The 22,046-nt window shown below is 42.7% G+C and overlaps 1 protein-coding gene across 1 annotated transcript; it reads right to left on the bottom strand.

Annotated features, from left to right (window-relative positions):
- Nucleotides 1-9,466: 9,466 nt before the first annotated feature.
- Nucleotides 9,467-13,441, bottom strand: LOC113011596 (proline-, glutamic acid- and leucine-rich protein 1-like). The gene is made up of 5 exons (XM_026151137.1): nt 13,260-13,441; nt 13,111-13,166; nt 11,985-12,118; nt 11,590-11,713; nt 9,467-9,538 (listed from the first exon to the last, which is right to left on the bottom strand). The coding sequence occupies exons 1-5, from the start codon at nt 13,339-13,341 to the stop codon at nt 9,467-9,469; spliced, it is 468 nt and encodes a 155-aa protein (XP_026006922.1). The 5' UTR covers nt 13,342-13,441.
- Nucleotides 13,442-22,046: the final 8,605 nt, after the last annotated feature.

Raw genomic sequence — 22,046 nt, 5'->3', positions numbered from 1 at the left:
CTTCTCGCGGTACAGCATTTCATTTCATTGTTTTGCTGATGATTTGCAGATTTATCTACCTTTAAAAGCAGGGTCAGACCATCCGCAGCTCTTATTACGCTGCCTGGATGATGTCAAACAGTGGTTGTCATTAAATTTTTTAAAGCTAAATGAAAATAAAACTGAGGTTGTCATTTTTGGCAACTTTAATCATATCGACAGCACTCTGGGCACCGTTTCCTCGTATTGTAAAACACATGTAAAAAACCTCGGTGTCTACATTGATGGTTCTTTTAAATTGAATAAGCAGGTGAGTGCAGTAGTTCAGTCCTGTTTTTTTCAGTTAAGACAGCTAGCCAAGGTAAAGCCATACCTTCCGGCTAACGTCTTTGAGCGTGTTATTCACCTTTTTCTTACTTGCAGATTGGACTACTGCAATTCATTGTATTATGGTCTAGATCAGGCCTCCATCCATCGTCTTCAGATGGTTCAAAATGCTGCTGCTCGCCTGCTAACTGGTACCAAACAGAGAGAGCATATAACCCCAGTTTTAGCTTCTTTACACTGGCTTCCTGTCTCCTACAGGATCCAATTTAAACTTTTACTTTTTGTTTTTAAGTCACTTAATGCCCGAGCCCCTCCTTACCTGTCTGAGCTCCTCTCTGCCTATATGCTCCAGGAAAAACCACGAGGTCTAGCTTAAAACTAATGCTGTCCATCCCACGGACTAACCTCAAATCCCGTGGTGATAGATCCTTCTCTGTGGCAGGTCCCAGACTTTGGAATAGTCTCCCCTTAAATATTAGATCTGCACAAACACTTGAGCAATTTAAATCTTTACTAAAGACACATTTCTATGCCCTGGCTTTTAACACACTATGACCCAAGCATTTTGGTCTTATTTGAATTAGTTTAGTTATTGTTTTAATTCTTTTACTGTCCTTTTATTGTTTTTTATTGTTATTATTGTATTACATTGTTGCTTTTTAATACCATTTTTATATTGTTAAGCACTTTCTGCAGCATCGGCTGTTTGAAATGTGCTATATAAATAAATTTGACCTTGACCTTGCTGCGTGATAATAAAGTGATGCATTTAAATTTCCTTACAAAGCTGCGGAGGAGCTCAGTGAGGTCCTTTTGTGTGCCCTCCACAGACTTCCTGACTGTCACCTTGACAGTTGCCTTTTCTCCCTTTTTGTGTATCTCCTTCTCCTCTATTACCCACTGGGTCAGTGGTGTGTTTGCGGTGCTGTTGTATGCGGTTGTCGTGTGGACAGTTTTGTCCTTGCAATGGATACACTCTCCATACATGCAACTCTTGCTGGATGAGTTGCAGCAAACCTTCTCTATCAGTTCTTCAATGTTGGCAGTCTCAAGCTTCACTGCCAGGAAGCTGAGATTTTCATGCAACTTACACATGCATGTGTCACGTTCAGAGAGTGTTGGATTCACAACCCAAAAGGGGCGAAGATGACAGAAAAGGGAATAGGATATCATCTGGTCTGGGTTTTCCGCCAAAAACCTTCTGTGGATATTTTCCATCGTGTCCATCAGGAACCTCTTCTGCATTTTTAATTTGTCCTTTGTGAGTGTTTGTTTGGTTCCTGTGGTCATTCTACTCGCGTCATTCTTGAGATTGAACGCCTTGATTCTTCTTTTTAAGTCTTCAGTGAACCTGCTGGTCCTGTTTCTTTCAAAATGAAGACTGTCATGATGTCTGAAACTCTTGTTTGAAAATCCGAGGGAGTCACTTGCACAAACTTTTGCAACCTGTAATTTTTTTATAATTCTCCCTGTCGTGACTTCGGCAGTCAGCTGCCTTTCTCTGTTCTTGGTGGCTTTTTTGTATTTATTCCTAATATCTTCAATCAGTGATTCATGGAAAAGTAAGGTTTTTTTTTAATTTGTGGGTTAACGGGGCAATTTGAAGTGAATCGTGTTATTTTCGACTGTGGTGAATCCAAAGATTTCTTTGAACGTTGGCACCTTTTTTGTATTTTTCTTTGCTTTTCCTTTCTTTTTCAAGTTTCTCCTGGAGTTCCACTATTTGCCTCTTGAGCTTATTTTTTTCAGCTCTGTACTTTTTCCGAGCCACCAGACGTTGCCCACAAAGCAAAGCAATTAAAGTTGATTTGTGTGTGGAAAGTTAAAGCCTTTTTCCTCCTGCCCTCCCTGTTTCTAAAAGGACATTTTCACTGTAACACTGTTAACTACCCATTGCCTTAACCTAAGCTGCTCTCCACATTTGTCTTTTCTTACGCTGTTCTCTTTTACTCAGTTCATTAATTGCTTTCTTCTTCCCTGCCTCTTCATTCTTTCTCCATCTCTCAGCTCACTCTGCAGGTTTCTCTCCCTTCTTTCAGGATCAGCTTTAAGGCGTTCCCGATACTTCCTTTGCCTTTCTGCTGTTGTTGTTGGTGCCATCTTACTCGCATTCTTAACATGGAACATAAATCACATTCAGCATGCATGCAGTATAAGAATGTTGATTGAATATAATAATAATTAATTTAAATAATTGGATAACTTAACAACCAAGGTATTAAAATCTCAACCCCGTTACAATCAAAAACATAACAGGGTTGAGATTTTTGCACAAACTGGCCACTGCTCAATGTAGTGAGTACCAGACAGAGAGCACATGGCATGCATGAAATTCAAAATCACCATATATTCATGAACTAAAAAAACCATTTTCATTTTTTCATGTGACGGTGTTGAGTCACTGAGTTTGACGACCACAATATCACAAGATAAATGACTAAAAGAAAAGAAAAGATGGGAGCAACTTGCCTGTCTCTGTGGTGCTGTTGTCCAAAAGACTTCAGTGATGTCACTTCCTGATGTATTTGGAGTTCTGGATCACACCATTGTAAGTGTGGCTCAATTTTAAATACCATCTCTCTTTACTCTTAAATTTAACAAATATGTTTTTTATATTTATCAAACTAAAAAAATTAACATGTTGTCATGGTCCTGGGTGGTTAGACCCAACGTTTTGTGTTTCATTTTGGTGTCCCCTTGTGTTTTGTGTTAATTCCTATGTAACCTGGTGTAATTTCTGTGTCGCTCTGCCCAACAGCGTCTTTCTGCCCTTCATCCCGTGTTTGTATGGTTCCAGGTTTGTTCTTTAGTTGTTCACAGTTTATGTTTTAGTTTTGTTCATTGTCGTTCACTGTAAATAAACTCACTCGCATCACTTCCACTGACTGCAACTTGGGTCCTTCTTTCTTTCTTTTTGTTTTTGCCTGTCCCGTCTTTTGCCATCAGAATTGTTGTCTGAAGGCCAAGAAAGATGCCAAGCAGATTTACTTTACCAAGTGGATCATCATGGCGTCGCCATATTGGTCCATTTGATTGACCTTTATTATAATTATGTATTTATTTTATTTTCAGTTGTTACAGGCGGAACAGACAGAGGGGAGAAGAGATAGTGAGAAAAGGGGGAAGAAAAAACAACAAAAAACAAAACAAACCCAAAGCCCCGCATCTGGCAAGTTGATCATATTATTGCTTTGTAATATGTCCGGATTGTTCCAGGTGAACGTTTGCATGGGATTAATGAAGACTGTTAATTTTAGAAACTCCCACCATGCTGTCAGAGAAGAGCTGATGTTGACGCTTTTGAAGCATTCATATCATTTGATGTTTGAGCTGATAAGTGTATATATGACATTTCTAGATTATTACATAGTGCTGTTCTACATGTATCCAGGGTTCATCTAAGAAGGTGTGTTTTAACCATCTAGAGATGAACTGAAGCCTGTTGGCTAAAAAGTAGTGATTAAAGTTTGCCTTGGTCCTTTGTAATGTTTTTAAGCTGATACGCGGGGGTTTATCTTTCCAAAGGAATTTAGAAATATATCAGTTTAGAGATCTGCACCAATCTTGTGATGGCTTACTTGGGATCACTGAAAATAAATAGTTTATTTTTGGCAAGACCATCATTTTTATAACAGCAACCCTTCCCATGAGTGATATGGGAGAGATTTCTAGCCAGATCGCCTTCTACTGTCTTTAAAAGTGGGATGTGGTTTCATTTAGTTAGATCTGCAAGCAAACCATCTGGACCTGGAGTAAAACCATCTGGACCTGGAGTAAAAACATCTGGACCTGGAGTAAAACCATCTGGCCCCTCCTTCACCACAGGACTGCTGCCCCAGCCGTGACACATGACACAGTCTGATTTAATGTTTTACAATTTTTAAAGTGTTTGTTTTTTTTATCTGAAGAGTATGTAAACATCTGGTTTCAACTGTATATTTGATGATGTTGGTGTTTGGCTTGATTGTTAGCACAAAGAGGGAGAGAGAGGGAGAGAGAGGAGCAGTGAGGGAGAGAGAGGAGAGCCATCCATTGGATTCGATGCTGGCGTGATCACAGTGTACGCGTGGTCCAAGGACTGCTTGGGCGTGTGGGTTTTCTCAGTCACATAAACAAGTAGTGGGAACATTGCAGTTTAGATAACTGTGCCCGGAAATGCCAGGGATTTGGAGCTGTAGGAGCAAAACACATCTGGACTGTGTTACATTATTGTAGCACTTTTCATCTTAACACACGGATACACACCTACACACACAGACAGGGAACATTAAGGCCTTTGGAATGCAAAAAATTTCAACACAATTTAATTTTATTTATACCTCATATAATCCCAACAACAGTCACTTCAGTCTGTTGCTGCATACAGACTCTACAATAATAAAAAGACGTTACTGGTAAAGAGCCTCCTGTGAGATGAGTGATTTATGTTGGCCTTTACATAGGAAGTAAGGAAAAGTATGAACATCTCATCTCATTATTTATTTTTGTATTCTTCTTACTTTATTATTATAGCAGTAGGAATAATAATAAGGGAAGGATTCTGGATCAGTACCATGATGGAAACGTCTGCTCACAGTATATACAGTATTCTGAAGAAGGTCTAAAATGTCACTGTTGTACGTGTGTGTGTTTTATGTATATAGATTTTTAAAAATTACTACTCATGATATAACACAGTCCAGACATGCCTCGTAAAGATGCTTCTATAACATTTTCTGTCATCACTTTATTGTGGATTAGGTGCAAGAGTTTTTAAGTGTGGACAATTAAATATTAGATTAATGCAACAGCAAATTGCGCCTTGTTCTCAGATGGACAGCAAGTGGAGAGCTGTAGCTCAGATGAGGAGATGGAAGGAGGAAGAGAAGCAAAGACTGATTCACAGGCAGAGTCAAGTTTATTTCTCACACTTTTTTGTTGCCTTATGCTGTCATCAATCTTTGCATTTTTTTATTATCTCGTAGCACTTGTTTAATCAGCTACCATCTCTCCGCTTTAATGTCTGCAGTCTCAGATCAACATAGCTTGGCTCTCCTGCACTATCTGCAGCCTGCAGAGCTCCTTTTATTTGCTCTCTCTCTCTACACTCATTTATTCTCTCAGCCTTTCTGCATGAGACGAGCACTTTTCTGCTTCTGTGGTCAGTATATTTAAAAATAGTGAGACTCACTCCCTCATACCACAGGAAGGATGTTCAACATCATCACACTCTAGATCTTGTTTTAACATATGACATAGAAACTGAACATTTAACAGTGTTTCCTGAAAACCCTCTGCTGTCTGATCATTTCCTGATAACTTTTACATTTACAATAATTGATTACACAGCAGTGGAGAGTAGACCTTTTCACAGTAGATGTCTTTCTGAGAATATAATCCACCCACTGGTATCATCGTCAATGCCCTGTACCAACACAGAGCAGCAAAAATCATAGAAATATGGTCTCTAACCAGATTCTTACTCTGGATGGCATTACCTTGGCCTCCAGTAACGCTGTGAGGAACCTTGGAGTCATTTTTGACCAGGACATGTCCTTCAACACACATATTAAACAAATATGTAAGACTACTTTCTTCCATTTGTGCAACATCTCTAAAGTTAGAAATATCCTGTCTCAGAGTGACGCTGAAAAGCTAGTTCATGCATTTATTACTTCCAGGCTGGACTACTGTAATTCATTATTATCAGGATGTCCAAAAAATTCACTGAAAAGCCTTCAGTTAATCCAAAATGCTGCAGCAATTCATGTATATATTGCTTATAAGGCCACTGCAGCATTCATTGGCTTCCTGTTAAATCCAGAATTCAAAATCCTGCTCCTCACATACAAGGTCTTAAATAATCAGGCCCCATCTTATCTTAATGACCTTGTAGTACCATATCACCCTATTAGAGCACTTCGCTCTCACACTGCAGGCCTACTTGTTGTATAGAGTCCTGATGTACACTGATCCTTCAGGGAACAACTGGACACAAACACTGACAGCAAAATGTGCAATGAAGCAATCAAAGTAACTGATAACTATTTTTCTCACCACTTGTACACAGTTACTGAAATGAACACAATATGGTAACTTTCCATTAAATCTTCCAGTTTTAGTAACAGTGTAAGCTGTCGACAAAGCTTTCACAGCTGTTTCCAGTTGCTGAAGGTGATTCTTGGGTATTGAGGGTGTAGTATCTACTGCAGACAATCTAAATAGTTGATATCATGCTGCTAAATATTTGAAGCTGTTGGCAGACGCTGAAAAAGGAGCTGCTGCAGAATATTTTAATCATCTCCAAACAGCTGCGAGGAAAACATCCGTCTGTCTTGTTCTGGGGTTTTTCCTCACACTTTGCTAATTTCAGCATTGTGAAGTTGCAGTTGTGTCAGTTTGTGATTTCCAAAGAAGACAACAGTTCACTGAGGTAACAGCAGCAGCCTGATCACACATCAGGGACGTCGTTAGGATCTTGAAGCATCAGCCCAGCCCCGAAGTCTTTCACACTTTCAGTTACAGCAATTTTTAGAAATTATTTATTAGAATGTTTTAGTGAAATTAAAATAAAACATCAGACACTGTGTGCTTCCTAAAGGTTGAAGGCAGATGTGTTGGAATAATAAGAATAAGAAACATACTGAAAATGAAAAAAGACAAAGAAATCAGTGAAAACTGGAGTTTTTCAACTTTGTTACTTTTTTTTAAAACAGCAGAAGAACAAAGTTGATGTGAACTTTTACGTCTTGCATGTTGATTTTGACCCAGGTGTTATCCACATATCTGTGCCTGTGGCTTAGTGCTCTCACTATGAAGGAGCCAAGAGCCCTACTTCCACTCCCTGGTTCAGTTTCCTGACAGTCTCCACTGCTGCAGCTGTACACAAGTGAGCCCGCATCAAAGGAGGCTGCGGTTTCAAAAACTGATTCATCCCTGGAGTATGGAGCTTTTTGAGGCTTGAATGAATTCTTAGTCAATGTTATGTGGCCAAGTAAACAAACCAGATTCCTCAGGAAATTATCGGGTGAAAGGTCTAAACTGAAGAGTGAGAGAAAAAGCAGCCAAAGGAAAAAGATTAAAAAAAGAAAAGAAAAGTTTGACTCCTTGGAAAATGGAAAGAAACGAGGCGAGGCTCACTACTTTTACACTGTATTTGAACTTTTCATCAAACTGCATTAAACAAAGAAACTAATTATTATTGAAATAACAATATCTAAGCAGTCATCAAGGGTCACTACTGGTTTGCCTTCTACAGGCTAATATTTACATCAAGCTTTCTCTTTATTCCTATTGGACGTCTGTCACGTCCTCTTTAGTTTTGTTCTTTATTTTTTCTGTTGCGTTTTCAGAGTTTGCCACTGCTGTCGAGTCTCCTGCTTGAAGAGCTTCGAGCGGTTCGTCCTCACAGCTGGGCAGCTGGTTATCGCTCGCGCTGGCGTCCTCTGCAGGCTCAGCTGCTGATTCCTGCTGATACAGACAGAAAGCTTCAGTTTCCTTGTAATACTCTCTTTATTTATCATATATAGGAGAAAAACACATTTCTAACAGAGACTGTGTAGTAATACTTCATGTGCATTTGTACAAATATATGACTGAGCTGCTGAGATAATCTGGAGCTCAGACTGTGACGATCACATTAGAAAATCAGGCTTTTTGTGAGAAATTCATGTATATTTTGCATATAAGGCCACTGCAGCATAATCAGGGTCACCTGATCCAGCCCCAGCTGTTTACTTTATGAAGGGAAAGTTTGAAGCCTGATCTTACCAGTAGAGGGCGTCTGTCTTTCTACTCTGACCTACTTTCTCAACAGGACACTGCTGAAAGCAGTCCTTTAACATGTGTTGGGGGAAAACTCTGTAAAAGACCCAGGAGAAATAAAGACACAATGAGACAAAGTTACTTTCTTTATCAAACGTGTACACGGGTGAGCTGCTAAGGACAACTCACACCATGCACAGTGGCTTGGTAATTTTTATAGGAAAGACAGTGAGAACAGGATAAGAAAATACAAAACAAATAAAATAAACAACTCCATATGTGGCGCTAGTCTCGTCAGCAGAGAGCTGGGAGAAGGCTGTGAGAGATAAAACAATCTAAAACAATATGTCCCAAAACAGTATGTCTTTGCTGAGAAAGTCTAAAAAGATAATTCTAAACTAATCTAACCATAGGCAAAGGGCAGACAAAAGGCATCTTTGTACATTTAAAAGAAGGTAAAGAAACATAGAATCATTTTTCCTGTAACAACATGAAATAGACCTTGGCAGCTGTGATTGTGGCCAATTATGAATCAGTTACCAGTCAATGATAAAATAATAGTTTTATTTTCTGCATGCTTCAGTCAACCACTCACCCAGAGGAAAATTCCTTCTCCTCATTTGTCTGTCATCCTTCCATGCCCTGGTAACTGGCCCATCCAGAGCTGTATCATTTTGAAATGTACATACAACAAGCCAGACCACACCTTGGTCACACCAACCCTTTTTCCACCCTGAGGATGTCCAACTGACGATAGCGCCATTTTTGCCGAAGATGACACCGAGGCGACTCACTTCCACATCGTATGGCCTCAAGATTAACGCCGAGAAGACCAAAGTCCTGACCACCAACAGCTCACCAGCGATCGTCCACCTCGACGGTGTGCAGATCAAACAAGTCCAACAATTTAAATATCTGGGGTCCCTCGTCGAGGAGAAGAAAGTGGCATCATCAGTGGAGATACGCTCCAGAAGTGGGCAGGCGGCGGCAGCGTTCACTTCCCTGCGCTGGTGCATTTGGAAGAAGAACAACATCTCATTGGCGACAAAGATCCGCCTTTACCGAACCCTGATCATTCTACTTTAAATGCGTTGCCTTAGATGCGTTCTCTGCGTTTCCCTTCGCGACCGTCATTCGAATGACACCATCCTCACCAGCTGCGGCAGCCAACCGACGATCGGCGACCTAATCCAGCGCCGCCAACTCCGTTGGTTTGGCCACATTTGTCGAATGGACCAGAGCCGCTACCCCATGGCCTACTCTGGTTGACCCGCCCCACCGATTGGAGGGTGCATCGAAATGCACCAAAAAAGACATGGATGAAACAAATCCAGGATGATTTGAAGGCCCTTCGACTTGACCTCGAGCAGGCAAGAACCATCGCCTTAGATCGAAAAGCATGGAAGATAATCGTTGGTCAAGCAAGAGAACCTGCGGCACCTACAGCAGCGTACTGGTTGCGTGGCCGACCACCGCCGCTGGTTGCCCACTAAAGGACAAGAAGAAGAAGAGAAGTGGATGTCCAACGCCATCCTAGTCTGGACTGTCAAATGTGCCATTTCATGACTGGGTTTGCGTCTTTTCTCTGCAGGGTGTCACAGGTGTTGCATTCCCTCACAGTTTTCCGCATCTCTTCCATGTGTGGGTGCAACGTACAGGCCTTCCATGTTCTTCTGAGTCTGTTTCTGCTCTCATGTGAAGGACCATGTGGTTGTTTTAACGATAGTTGACCAGGTTTTGTTAGGGCAACTTGATCTCTCGCCACATACTTTCCAGCGTCCACTATTCTGTGTTGTTTATTTCTCCATCTCACTGATCTTGTAGGCTCCTGCCTTTTGTTTTAATGTCATCGTCTGTCAAATGATGGTAATGACTCCCCTGTTAGAGCATTCATTTGTCAGGTCTGATGAGTCTGTATAGATGTGTTACTCCTTCCTCCTCCTGAAAGTTGTATTGCCTTTGGTGAGAGTCAGAATTTAATCTAAGGCAGATTGTGTGCTCTAATTCACCATCTGGATGTTTGTAGGCTCAGTTTGTAGATCTGATGTCCGTCACTGCCCTGCACAGTGTTAATGCAGAGTTATCAAGGTCAGCATTCTTTTGCTCGGCCTCACTTTTCATCCGGGTTTAATGGGTGTCACGTCACTGGGAATTTCCCCCGTGTTGTGAAACTGGCCTTTGGTTTAGCACCCTCCGTCTCCGTCTGTGTGAGATCGCTTTCCTGCAGCACCGTTGACATTTTCAGGTTATTGTTGTGGGTCCAGCTGCCGGGCCCTGTGTCAGCCTTCTCTCCTCCCTTGTTATTTTTAAAAAAAAAGAATATAACCAACTCATACCTCACCAAGTTCACAGGACAACGGAAATGCATAATTTAAATATTACCAAAATAGAATTTTCTTCATACAGTAATCACTTGTGTTGCTCAATCAGCAGAAAACATCTCATAATCCTAACCACTAAATTTATTGTTTCATCACTGGTTGGTCATTCCAGTCTCTTGCTTTGTGAAAGTTAAGCTGTTGTCCTGCAGCCCGGAGAGGTTGTTTGTCAGCAGTGGATAAACTCAGCATTTAGTGTGTGTTAAGTTTCCCTGCTTTAATATTGCTGAAAAGAATTGACGTGTTCATAAGCGCAAGCTGATTTTATTGCATGTGTGGGTTAGTAGGCAGTTCAATGTCTGCGTATGCCGTGGAGCTGTGGATTCAAATTTCTCTACAAAAAGCATTTGATGTCTCTCTGTTTGAGTGTGTGTGTATGTCCTGTCTTTTTATTGCGATAGTCTGGACACTTTCTCAACCTCCACAAGTCCATCAGCCGTACCTTTCAACTCAATTTTAATGCACTTTAGTCTTCAGGGAGAGATTGACCATCCTCGAAGCTTCTACGTGGAGGTGGAGATGTGAAATTTTCAGCCAAACGTGGCCTCTTTGTGGTTCCAATTATGTTAATCTATCATTTTACTCTGGCCGATGTGCTTGTGGAGGACCAGGTCCGTGGTCACCTGTATTAAAAGATTTATTTAATATCATTTCATCCCTAATTATTTGACACTCTGCTTCTCTAATTTTAAACACATTTCCCCTTGTTGCTAATTTAAATAATCCTGTGCCTTCTTTCCCAATTCCTCCTGTTCTGCTGTAGTTTTTTACCCCTGTTGTTTTGCTCTCTGTTTTAGACACTTTCCCCTGCGGTCACACAGACTGCCTCTCCCAGCTCCTCCACCTCACTCAGCTCCTCCCCTCTGAGTCGGGCTGCCTGCCCCTCCTTCTTCTGTCAGTCTGCTTCACTCTGCTCTGGGAGACACTTCTCCCTCACACTCAACACACCATACAGAGCACGTGTCTCGCTCTGCAAAACCCAAACACACAGTTTTAGATGCAAATTCAGCTTTGTCAACCCCAAATTTAAACCCAAACAGTCTAGAGGGACTATAGCCTGCGAACATAACCCAGGATCTAGATTATCAACCGAACGAACGCGGCCCCATTGCCATAAAGACTATCGAACGAATTATACACACAAGCTAAAAACACTGTATACTCGGGAATCCCACTTGGGCCCACACGCATACCTGTCGGTGCGCCCGTTACTGAGGATTGACACAGCACAGGTCAGAGGTGGGGGCCAACAGGGTGAGGGGACCAGGACCAGGGCCAGCAATAACCTTCAAATTCATACAAGTGAAACAGCTCCTTCAGTCCAACACGAAGCTAAAGTGAACTTTTGCATCTACAGAACGTAGACCAGTTCCGGGCCCACAGTGGTGCTGGTGCTAGGGTGGTGTCAGACTGGGTCCAGTCTGAATAAAGCACTGTGTGGACATTCCTTCAGTCAACAGTGGAACATTTAAACTCAACCTGAACAAAAAGCAGGAGGAGCACCGTAACACTATTGAAACACTAATGTGTGGCTCATCGTTAACATGAAGATCGTACCTGTACAGTTCTCGTCGAGTCAGAGCACTGCTGTACTGCCCACTCGCGCTCCCTGCAGATTCACATGCATTGCTGCTGCAAGACTGCTGCTGCTGCAGGCGCACACACAGTGGCAGAACCACCTCATGGAGCCGCTTGAAGGAATCGACAGGACACAACAGTGTAATCGTTCGTTATTAAAAACAATAAAATGAAGAGTCTCTCCTGCAATACACCAAAAATGCTAAATGATGGAAAAAACAAACAAAAGCATTTTACTTTACAGCTGCAGATCATCACAAGATGGGAAACGTGTCTTACTACATCATAACTTGTAATCAGTATCCCATTTTAACCCTACGCCACAACCTGACGTGGACCTGCTGAGACATGTAACTACACGTCGACGCTAACCACACCACTTACAGTTACAGCCGAGTAATATTACACTGAAACTGATGCAATTGGATAATAATGGTCCACAAACTGAAGCTAATGATGTGGGAACTGCAGGGTAACAAGAATGCAATAATGTGCTAATTCCTATGTTATTACTACTCTATTACCTGCGGTAGGTTCTGTGTAATAAGCAGGAAAACGGCCTGTTTCTATTTAATAACACATTAATAACCATGTTAATCTTTTAAAACAAACTGCTAGTCAAGTAAAATGATCATGCATAATGTTAATAATTAGTTTAAAACAATAACACACATGAATCCATTAGACTGTACACTGAAAAATTCAGTTTTAAAAGAAGAACAAGGTTTAAACAGATGATGTTCGGCAGCACTTTGAGCAACAATTTCACAGATATGGGCGTTCTCTATTTAAAAAAGTAAACATGCATCACTATAATTTGTGTATAAAGTTACATAATTTCTTTTCTGGCTACAAGAACATATTAGAACATGTTGGGATATTTCATGTGGATCATTAGAAATGCACTGTGGGTGGAGGAAATCGTTGCTTAAAGAACTGCAAACATCACGTCTGCTTAAACACGGATCTTCTTCCAAAGCGGGCGGCTCGGTGCCACTCGCTGCAGCAGAGGCTGATCTGTGGATGGTTGGAGACGCCTGTAGAAAGTGTCTCCCTCTGCTGGGCACTCTTTTGTAGCGCTTATGTTACTTTAAATCACATTTACCTTGTGAATGTCGTCCTTCAGTAGCGTCCCACTGGTCTGTATGATCTGTCTCAGTGCTACAAGGATGACAAAGGTCAGTCTGGTATCAGAATATCATACGTAGTATACCAGTAAACTCCCAATAACATTAAACTTGGTTTGCATCTCACCCCTGACAGCTGCAAGGCAGGTATCTTGATTGGCTAGATGGTCTCCTTTCCTCTGCAGCGATGGCCCGACTGTATCTGCCATCACCAAATGCTTCGTCCTACGAGGGCCGGGCTTTCCTCCAGGAACAACATCAGCCGATAGTCCTGCCCGGAGCTGGAAACAGGACACCCCACGCACAGGAGCAGGAACAGAAGAAAGCTCAGCACATCCCAACAAACCACTGGTTCCTTTTAGTTTCATAAAGGTCAGAGCTTAAAGTAAATTTTTTAGATTTAGTGCTCATGACTAATCTCTTAGTTGAAAAAAAGAATTGACTTATACACGAGTCTCAGATATCAAGTTAGATTTGATATAATCCAGAAGTGAATTCAAAATCCTGCTCCTCACATGCAAGGTCTTAAATAATCAGGCCCCATCTTATCTTAATGACCTTGTAGTACCATATCACCCTATTAGAGCACTTCACTCTCGCTCTGCAGGCCTACTTGTTGTTCCTAGAGTATTTAAAAGTAGAATGGGAGGCAGAGCCTTCAGTTTTCAGGCCAAAATAAAGTGAATAAAGCTCCTTCCCACATGGATCCAACCTTTTATTCGGTCATTACAAAATATTTGTGAGTCCAAGTTACAGTTCAGTCTCAGAACTTCACTGGTTTCATCCATTTCTGCAGAAAATATCAACATAATATCCTTATTTTATTGACATAAAAACCTTTATGATTGTTGGAGATAGACTGAGGTTCATGTCTGACCCACTTAATCAAAATACTTTTCTTGCCAGCATTTGTGTGAATGACTTCTTTGTGTTGTATTAGAGTCCACATCTCCGAGGATCTCACCTGGACGACCAACTGCTCCAAGCTGGTCAAGAAGGCTCACCAGCGCCTCTTCTTCTTGAGGACTCTGAGGAAGAACCACCTGTCCTCAGACATCCTGGTGAACTTCTATCGCTGCACCATCGAGAGCATCCTGACCAACTGTATAACAGTCTGGTACGGGAACTGCTCTGCCTCGGACCGGAAGGCGTTGCAGAGGGTTGTGAAAACTGCCCAGCGCATCGCCGGAGCACCACTTCCTGCCATAAAAGACATCTACAGGAAGCGGTGTCTGAAAAGGGCTGGGAAAATCATCAAAGACCCCAGTCACCCATCACATGGACTCTTCACACTCCTGCCCTCTGGGAGGCGCCACAGGAGCCTCCGGACTAAGACCACCAGGTACCGGAACAGCTTCTTCCCCACAGCTGTCAGACTCCTGAACTCTGCCTCCTGACATCTGACCCACGTTAAACTCATGGACTGAACATACACACACCCACAATGGACAACTGTACCCTCAAACACAATAATAACATGGACTGAACCACCACTCACAACCACTAGCACTTTATATAGCCTCTGTAGAAACTATCTACACCCTCACTTATCTTAACTGCACTACTGTATAGCTCTGTGTAAATAATCATTCTGTACATTCGATAATCTTTAATCCTACAACTGTTTACAACTTGCATAGTTCCCATTTCTGTATAGCTGTATATCCCAGATTCTGTAAAGTTATTTATTTCATTTCATATTCTGTATAGTTTTTCATATTTATATCCTGTTCATATCCTGTACATAGCTTGTGCTCACTACAGCCTGTACATACTTATAGTTATACAATATTCACAACATACTTCATACCGTGTACATTATAACATAATAGACCCATTTCTGTAATATACTCACATATCTATATTATTGCTAATATATATTGTAATATATCTATATCACTAAAGCACTTCTGGATGGATGCAAACTGCATTTCGTTGCCCTGTACCTGTGCATGTGCAATGACAATAAAGTTGAATTCTATTCTATTGAATTCTATTCTATTAAAGAGTCAGGAACATTTCAAAGCAAACAAAGTAGTGGATCTGCTGGCACTGTTTACTCATTATCAGAATCAGAAAGACTTTATTTATACCCAAGGGGCAATTAAGATGCAACAGAGCAGCAGGACATTGAAGATAAGGACAGGGCATAAACAGGCAATGAGAGTGATTGTTTTACTGATGTTTGCACAAACTGTTCTTCAGAAAGTCAGAATGATTCCCACAAACAATGGAGCCTTCTTCCAACTGTAGTCTAACATTTAGGACAGTTTGGTTTTATCCTTACTGTAAATATATGGTGAAATATAAAGATTATGCAGTATGTTATATTGTAACTCTTTATATCTATTACATATTGAGATTCTGAAGGGCAGCAGCAACATTTTGTCCCAAACATCATTCAAGTTTATCCAAGTTCAAACTACATATGTCAGAATAAAACTTTGTCACAAAGTGTTTGTGCTTTCTGTGGTTCAGAGAAAAACCTTTCCAGCAGACTGTTTCTGGTGGAAATGTCCTCATGAGCCAGCTTTCAGAAGAACATTATTTGTAGGTATTTATAGAAATCATTACTTGAAAGGTGATGTTGAGACTTCAGGGTGTTTTAAAGCTTCCGTTATCAAAAAGATTATATATTCTTTTTATGCCTGCTCTTTGCCAACTTGTAAAGTTTGATCCTACACTTTGCAATGACAGTTCTGGGTCATCTAATGTTACAAGAATATTAACTGAGCTACTTTCAGACATTGTCCTTAGTTTGCCCCATGCTCATAACACATTTTTATTCAGGAAACTGCCTTTAACAGGAGGTGGTGTTTCCCTATGAAATTTATTGAGGGAAAGGGTTTTCACAGCACTGCATCCACCTCTCACCCAGGAGGAGAGAGTTCAGGCCTGAATAACCAACATGTCTAAATTTGGTAGGCCCCACCCACTCTTAACCTTTGGCAGTTGTAGAGTCACTAGACTAAAAGGTTCATTGACTAAAAGGAAGAGCAGTGTTCTTATTTTCATGGCTATTAGTGTAATGTTTGCACCAGCAGTTTTAATTCTTCCATGACTTGCAAGTCATTACATTGTGCTTTGGAAGCAACTTGGAAACAAGTTGAGGAAGTAAAGATTTCCCTGACTGAAGTGCTGAAACAATCTCGTCCACTTATATGGGAGATTCTAAAATAGTAACTTGATTCTCTGGTATCTGTGGAAAAGTTTTTTTATTTCTTAAATAAATTAACTTTTCCATAGATATCATAGTGGATGACTATTCTCATCCACTATGGCTGGAATAAAGGATTTTACCAGAGCATTCCTTGATAGCTGTGCTAATAGGCAGTTGGGTTTATTTGTCAGATATATACAAATACATAATCAGTCTGGAACACTGACAGATGTGGCGGACAATGTAATGTGTGCTGCTGTTCAAGGGGATTATGTTGCCTACATACAGCCAAGAGATCAAACTCCTTTGTTGTATTTAAAAGCGCATTAACATGTTTGGACTGAGCTACCTGTGATGGATACCTATCCAATATAGGGCATAATAAACAGTTGAAATCACCCCTGAGAATTGTATTGGTACAGTCCACATCAGCAAGTTGACAAAATAAGGATGCATAAAATTCTACCGGTTTTAGAACAATTCAATTATTCCAGTTATTTATTACAATTCCAGTCGTTCAAGTCCAATGAATAGTTGAAATGGTACAAAGGTAAGTGGTGAACTGACAGAGGCTAAAAAAAGGTAAGGTTATCCAAAACTGAAAAATAATGTACATTTCAGAATTATATAAAAAGGCCGTTTTCAAGGATGTTACGGCCCCCTCTGCTAGGGGACAGGGTGTCACGATCCTGGAGGGTCTGAGGAGTCTGTTCAGCCCACACCTGCTCCACCACCAGCGGCTTCCACATATCCTCCCTGGTGAATTTCATGTGTCGGTCCACTGAGTTAATGTGATCCGTGAATTGTGGAACTTCCTGAGATTTGATTTTCACCCAGGTGCCATCCACATACCTGAACCAATGACTTGCTGTTGTTCCAGGGTAGGATAGCAAGTAAGTAAGTAAAATTTATTTATTTCGCACTTTTCATAGACAAAAATCACAAAGTCCTTCACAATAAAACCAGAAATATAACTAAAATAATATACAATATTATAAACCAAAGGAAAAAGTTAATTAAAAGCTCATATGTAGAGAAATGTCTTTCTGCTTTTTAAAGGAGTCAATGGAGTTGACACAGCGTAAAGACAACAGAAGAGAGTTCCACAGCCTTGGTGCCTGAAAAGTCCGATCCCCACCAACTGTAACTTCTGTCCTAAAGACCTAAGTGCTGGGGAAGCAGCATGAGGTTTCAACTGGTCAAAGATATACTGGGGACTTTCGCCATGTAGACATCCAAAAGTTTAAACTCACATTTTAAAATTAAACTTAAAGTTTACTGGCAACCAATGAAGAGAAGCCAAAACTATTTTTACGCCCTCTTTTCCACTTCTTCCATGTACAAATTGGCCACGATGGGTGAAACTGGGGAGCCCATGTTTCTGCCTGTAGTACTGACCCTTGTATGTGAAGTAGGTGGAATTAAGACACAATTCAAGCACACTTCAGTTACACACTCCTGTCAGAGCACTTAGATCTGCTACCCAATTTCTTCTGGAGCAACCTCGTTCTCGGCTGACGCGACCGTGCGTTTGTGTAGCTGCTCCAGTCTTATGGAACAATCCTTCTGTTGCTATCCGGGCATCTGACTCTATGCCATTGTGTAAATCACGGTTAAAGACTTATTTATTTGATCTTGCTTTTCCACCTAGATAATATCTGCTGTGTGCTGATACATTTTTATCCTTTATGCTTTGTTAACTACTTTTATGTATTATGATTGTCATGGTTTTATAATTGATAAATGCCAGGTCCTTTCTCTTTCCCTTTTCCCTCCCATCTCCATCTCCTTATTTTGTCAAGCACCTTGGTATACCCTTGGTTTGTTAGTGTGCTTTATAAATAAAGTTCATTATTACTATTACCACCTGGAGACTCTGTTGTCCTGCTGGGAGACTTCAATGCTCACGTGGGTAACGACAGCGAGACCTGGAGGGGCGTGATTGGGAGGAACGGCCTCCCTGATCTGAACCCGAGCGGTGCTTTGTTATTGGACTTCTGTGCTAACCGCCATAACGAACACCCTGTTCGAACATAAGAGTGTCCATAAGTGCACGTGGCACCAGGACGCTCTAGGCCGTAGGTCGATGATCGATTTTGTAATCGTATCAGCAGACCTGCGACCATATGTTCTGGACACTCGGGTAAAGAGAGGGGCTGAGCTGTCAACTGATCACCACCTGGTGGTGAGTTGGATCAGGTGGCGGGGGAGGACGCTGGACAGACCTGGTGCACCTAAACGCGTAGTGAGGGTGTGCTGGGAACGTCTAGCAGAGGCTCCAGTCCGCGAGATCTTCAACGCACACCTCCGGCAGAGCTTCAACAGCATTCCGAGGGAGACTGGGGACATTGAGTCCGAATGGACCATGTTCAGCGTCTCCATTGCCGAAGCTGCTGCATTGAGCTGCGGCCGCAAGGTGGTTGGTGCCTGCTGTGGTGGTAATCCCCGAACCAAATGGTGGACACCAGAGGTGAAGGGAGCCACCAGGCTGAAGAAGGACTCCTATCGGGCTTGGTTAGCCTGTGGGACTCCGGAGGCAGCCGACAGGTATCGACAGGCCAAGCGGAATGCGGCTCAGGCAGTGGCTGAAGCAAAAACTCGGGTGTGGGAGGAGTTCGGAGAGGCCATGGAAAAAGACTTTCGGACTGCCTCGAAGAGATTCTGGCAAACCGTCAGACGTCTCAGGAGGGAAAAGCGGTGCTCTACCTGCACTGTGTATAGTGCTGGCGGAGCGCTACTGACGTCGACTGAGAAAATTGTCAGGCGGTGGAAGGAATACTTCGAGGACCTCCTTAATCCCACTGACACGTCTTCCGAGGAGGAAGCAGAGTCTGGGGATGAGGGGAATGACCCGCCAATTTCCGGGGGCGAGGTCACTGAGGCAGTTAAACAACTCCTTGGTGGCAGAGCCCCTGGTGTTGATGAGGTCCGCCCCGAGATCCTGAAGGCTCTGGACGTTGTAGGGCTGTCCTGGTTGACACGCCTCTGCAATGTTGCGTGGAGATCAGGGGCAGTACCTGTGGACTGGCAGACTGGGGTGGTGGTCCCCATCTTTAAGAAGGGGGACCGGAGGGTGTGTTCCAACTACAGGGGGATCACACTCCTCAGCCTCCCTGGGAAAGTCTATGCCAGGGTGCTGGAAAGGAGAGTTCGTCCGTTAGTCGAACCTCGGATACAGGAGGAACAATGCGGTTTTCGTCCTGGTCGCGGAACACTGGACCAGCTCTTTATCCTCTCGAGGATACTTGAGGGTGCATGGGAGTTTGCCCAACCAGTCTACATGTGTTTTGTGGACTTGGAGAAGGCATTCGACCGTGTCCCTCGGGGTGTCCTGTGGGAGGTGTTGCGGGAATATGGGGTGTCTGGCCCATTGCTACGGGCCATTCGATCCCTATACAACCGTTGCAAGAGCTTGGTTCGCATTGCCGGCAATAAGTCGGACTCGTTCCCGGTGGGTGATGGGCTCCGCCAGGGCTGCCCTTTGTCTCCGGTTCTGTTCATAATTTTTATGGACAGAATTTCTAGGCGCAGCCAAGTGGCGGAGGGCTTTCGCTTTGGTGGCCTCAGAATCTCATCTCTGATTTTTGCAGATGATGTGGTTCTGTTGGCTTCATCGGGTGAGGGCCTCCAGCTCGCACTGGAACGGTTCGCAGCCGAGTGTGAAGCAGCGGGAATGAGGATCAGCACCTCCAAATCTGAGGCCATGGTTCTCAGCCGGAAAAGGGTGGAGTGCCCACTCCGGGTCAGGGATGAATTCCTGCCCCAAGTGGAGGAGTTCAAGTATCTCGGGGTCTTGTTCGCGAGTGATGGGAGAAGGGAGCCGGAGATCGACAGACGGATTGGGGCTGCAGCTGCAGTAATGCGGACGCTGCACCGGTCCGTCGTGGTGAAGAGGGAGCTGAGTGTAAAAGCGAAGCTCTCAATTTACCGGTCGATCTACGTCCCTACGCTCACCTATGGCCACGAGCTGTGGGTAGTGACCGAAAGAACGTGATCGCTGATACAAGCGGCAGAAATGAGCTTCCTCCGAAGGGTGGCTGGCCTCTCCCTTAGAGATAGGGTGAGAAGTTCGGCCATCCGGGAGGGGCTCAGAGTAGAGCAGCTGCTGCTCCACATCGAAAGGAGCCAGCTGAGGTGGTTCGGGCATCTGACAAGGATGCCCCCTGGGCGCCTCCTGGGTGAGGTGTTCCAGGCATGTCCCACCGGGAGGAGGCCCCGGGGCAGACCCAGGACACGCTGGAGAGATTATATCTCTCGGCTGGCCTGGGAACGCCTTGGTATTCCCCTGGATAAGCTGGAGGAGGTGGCTGGGGAGAGGGAGGTCTGGGCCTCTTTGCTTAGGCTGCTGCCCCCGCGACCCGGCCCCGGATAAAGCGGATGAAGATGGATGGATGGATATTACTATTATTATTATTTGGTCGATGCTGAGAGTGGTCCTGTTGCTGAGGTTGGACTATCTCCAACACTTCAATGGATGCAAGTGAAGAGAGATGTAACATCGTACGAGACCATGGTTTCATCTGCCTCCATAATGACATCTCTCACCTTCTCGACAAAATCCAGGGTGTTCAGGATGTGGTGTTCAGAGCTGCCCACCAGCAGGTTGAGGATCGAAGCCAAAAACTTTGACTTACAATGCTGTGATTGCAGCCATTCCCCAACTCTCTGTGATTGGTACTCATGGCCATTGATCAGTGGTTGTTAATCAATGGTCGTGACAATTTGCATATTGATGATCAAGGAAAGGACCTCACAGCCCATCATTCATTCAGTTGTGCTAGTTTCAGTCATTGTGCAAATGTACTGTTGATAAGATTGGGGAAACCTGCTGAGACTGAAGAAGTCACCTGGATGAGTGACGAAACGTTTCTCCCACTGAAAACGTCCAGATGAACTGAATCAGCTTTTGGGATTTACTTACTTGGATGAGTGAGCATGCGTCAAGACAGACAAATCATTGGTTGTGATGGAAATTATATTAAAGTGTTTAAGTAAAATACTTTTGCTAAATGTCTTAATTTTGTGAATGAAAAAAATTTATAATAAAAAACATCAAGTAGTTACAAAGGCTTCTTTTCACACTTAAAACAAACAAACTGAACTGTCAGCCAATCACCTTACTTGAGACTGGCTGTCTTCAGAATTGGCTTCCCTTTACTGTGATTCTGTGCTGGCTAGCATGTGTTGTGCAGACAACAATAAACAAATATTTACTGGGAACCTATGCTATATGCAGGCTGCAATAAACTTTGCCAAAGGCCACATTTGTTATGGAAGCCTTGAGAATGAAACATGCGACCTTAGACAGATATCAAAGGAGTAGCTTCTCAGGCATCACCCATTAATTCTATCCACAGGCCACCAAATTTAAGTCAAATTTAATTTTTCAATTTTCAGTGGGATCATTTCCTTTGTAGACTTACATATACAAACACGTTTACAGACTGGTACAAATATTTCAACAGCTAATTTCCCCTTAGTGACAATTGTGCATGAGGAAACATTTTTAAAGAACTCACCTGTATATATCATATTAGTATTACACATACTGGATCATTTATTTCATTCTCCATAAATTTAAAACACGCAGCTTCTTATTTCAGCTTGTTGGAATCGTGGACTGAAGCCTTAAACTGTGACATCCTGTTGCAAAATCATTACGTGTAGGGATGCAAGTGGTTTGCTGGTTTTGTAACTAAAGGTGTAGCTTCATTCCCTGTACAGAGCAGCAACCTTATGTAATACTGATGTGAC

This window comes from Astatotilapia calliptera, chromosome 3 (assembly GCF_900246225.1).
Source record: "Astatotilapia calliptera chromosome 3, fAstCal1.2, whole genome shotgun sequence".
NCBI lineage: Eukaryota > Metazoa > Chordata > Actinopteri > Cichliformes > Cichlidae > Astatotilapia > Astatotilapia calliptera.
Note: the sequence above shows the minus strand (reverse complement) of the source record. Positions and strands in the feature narration are given on the sequence as shown.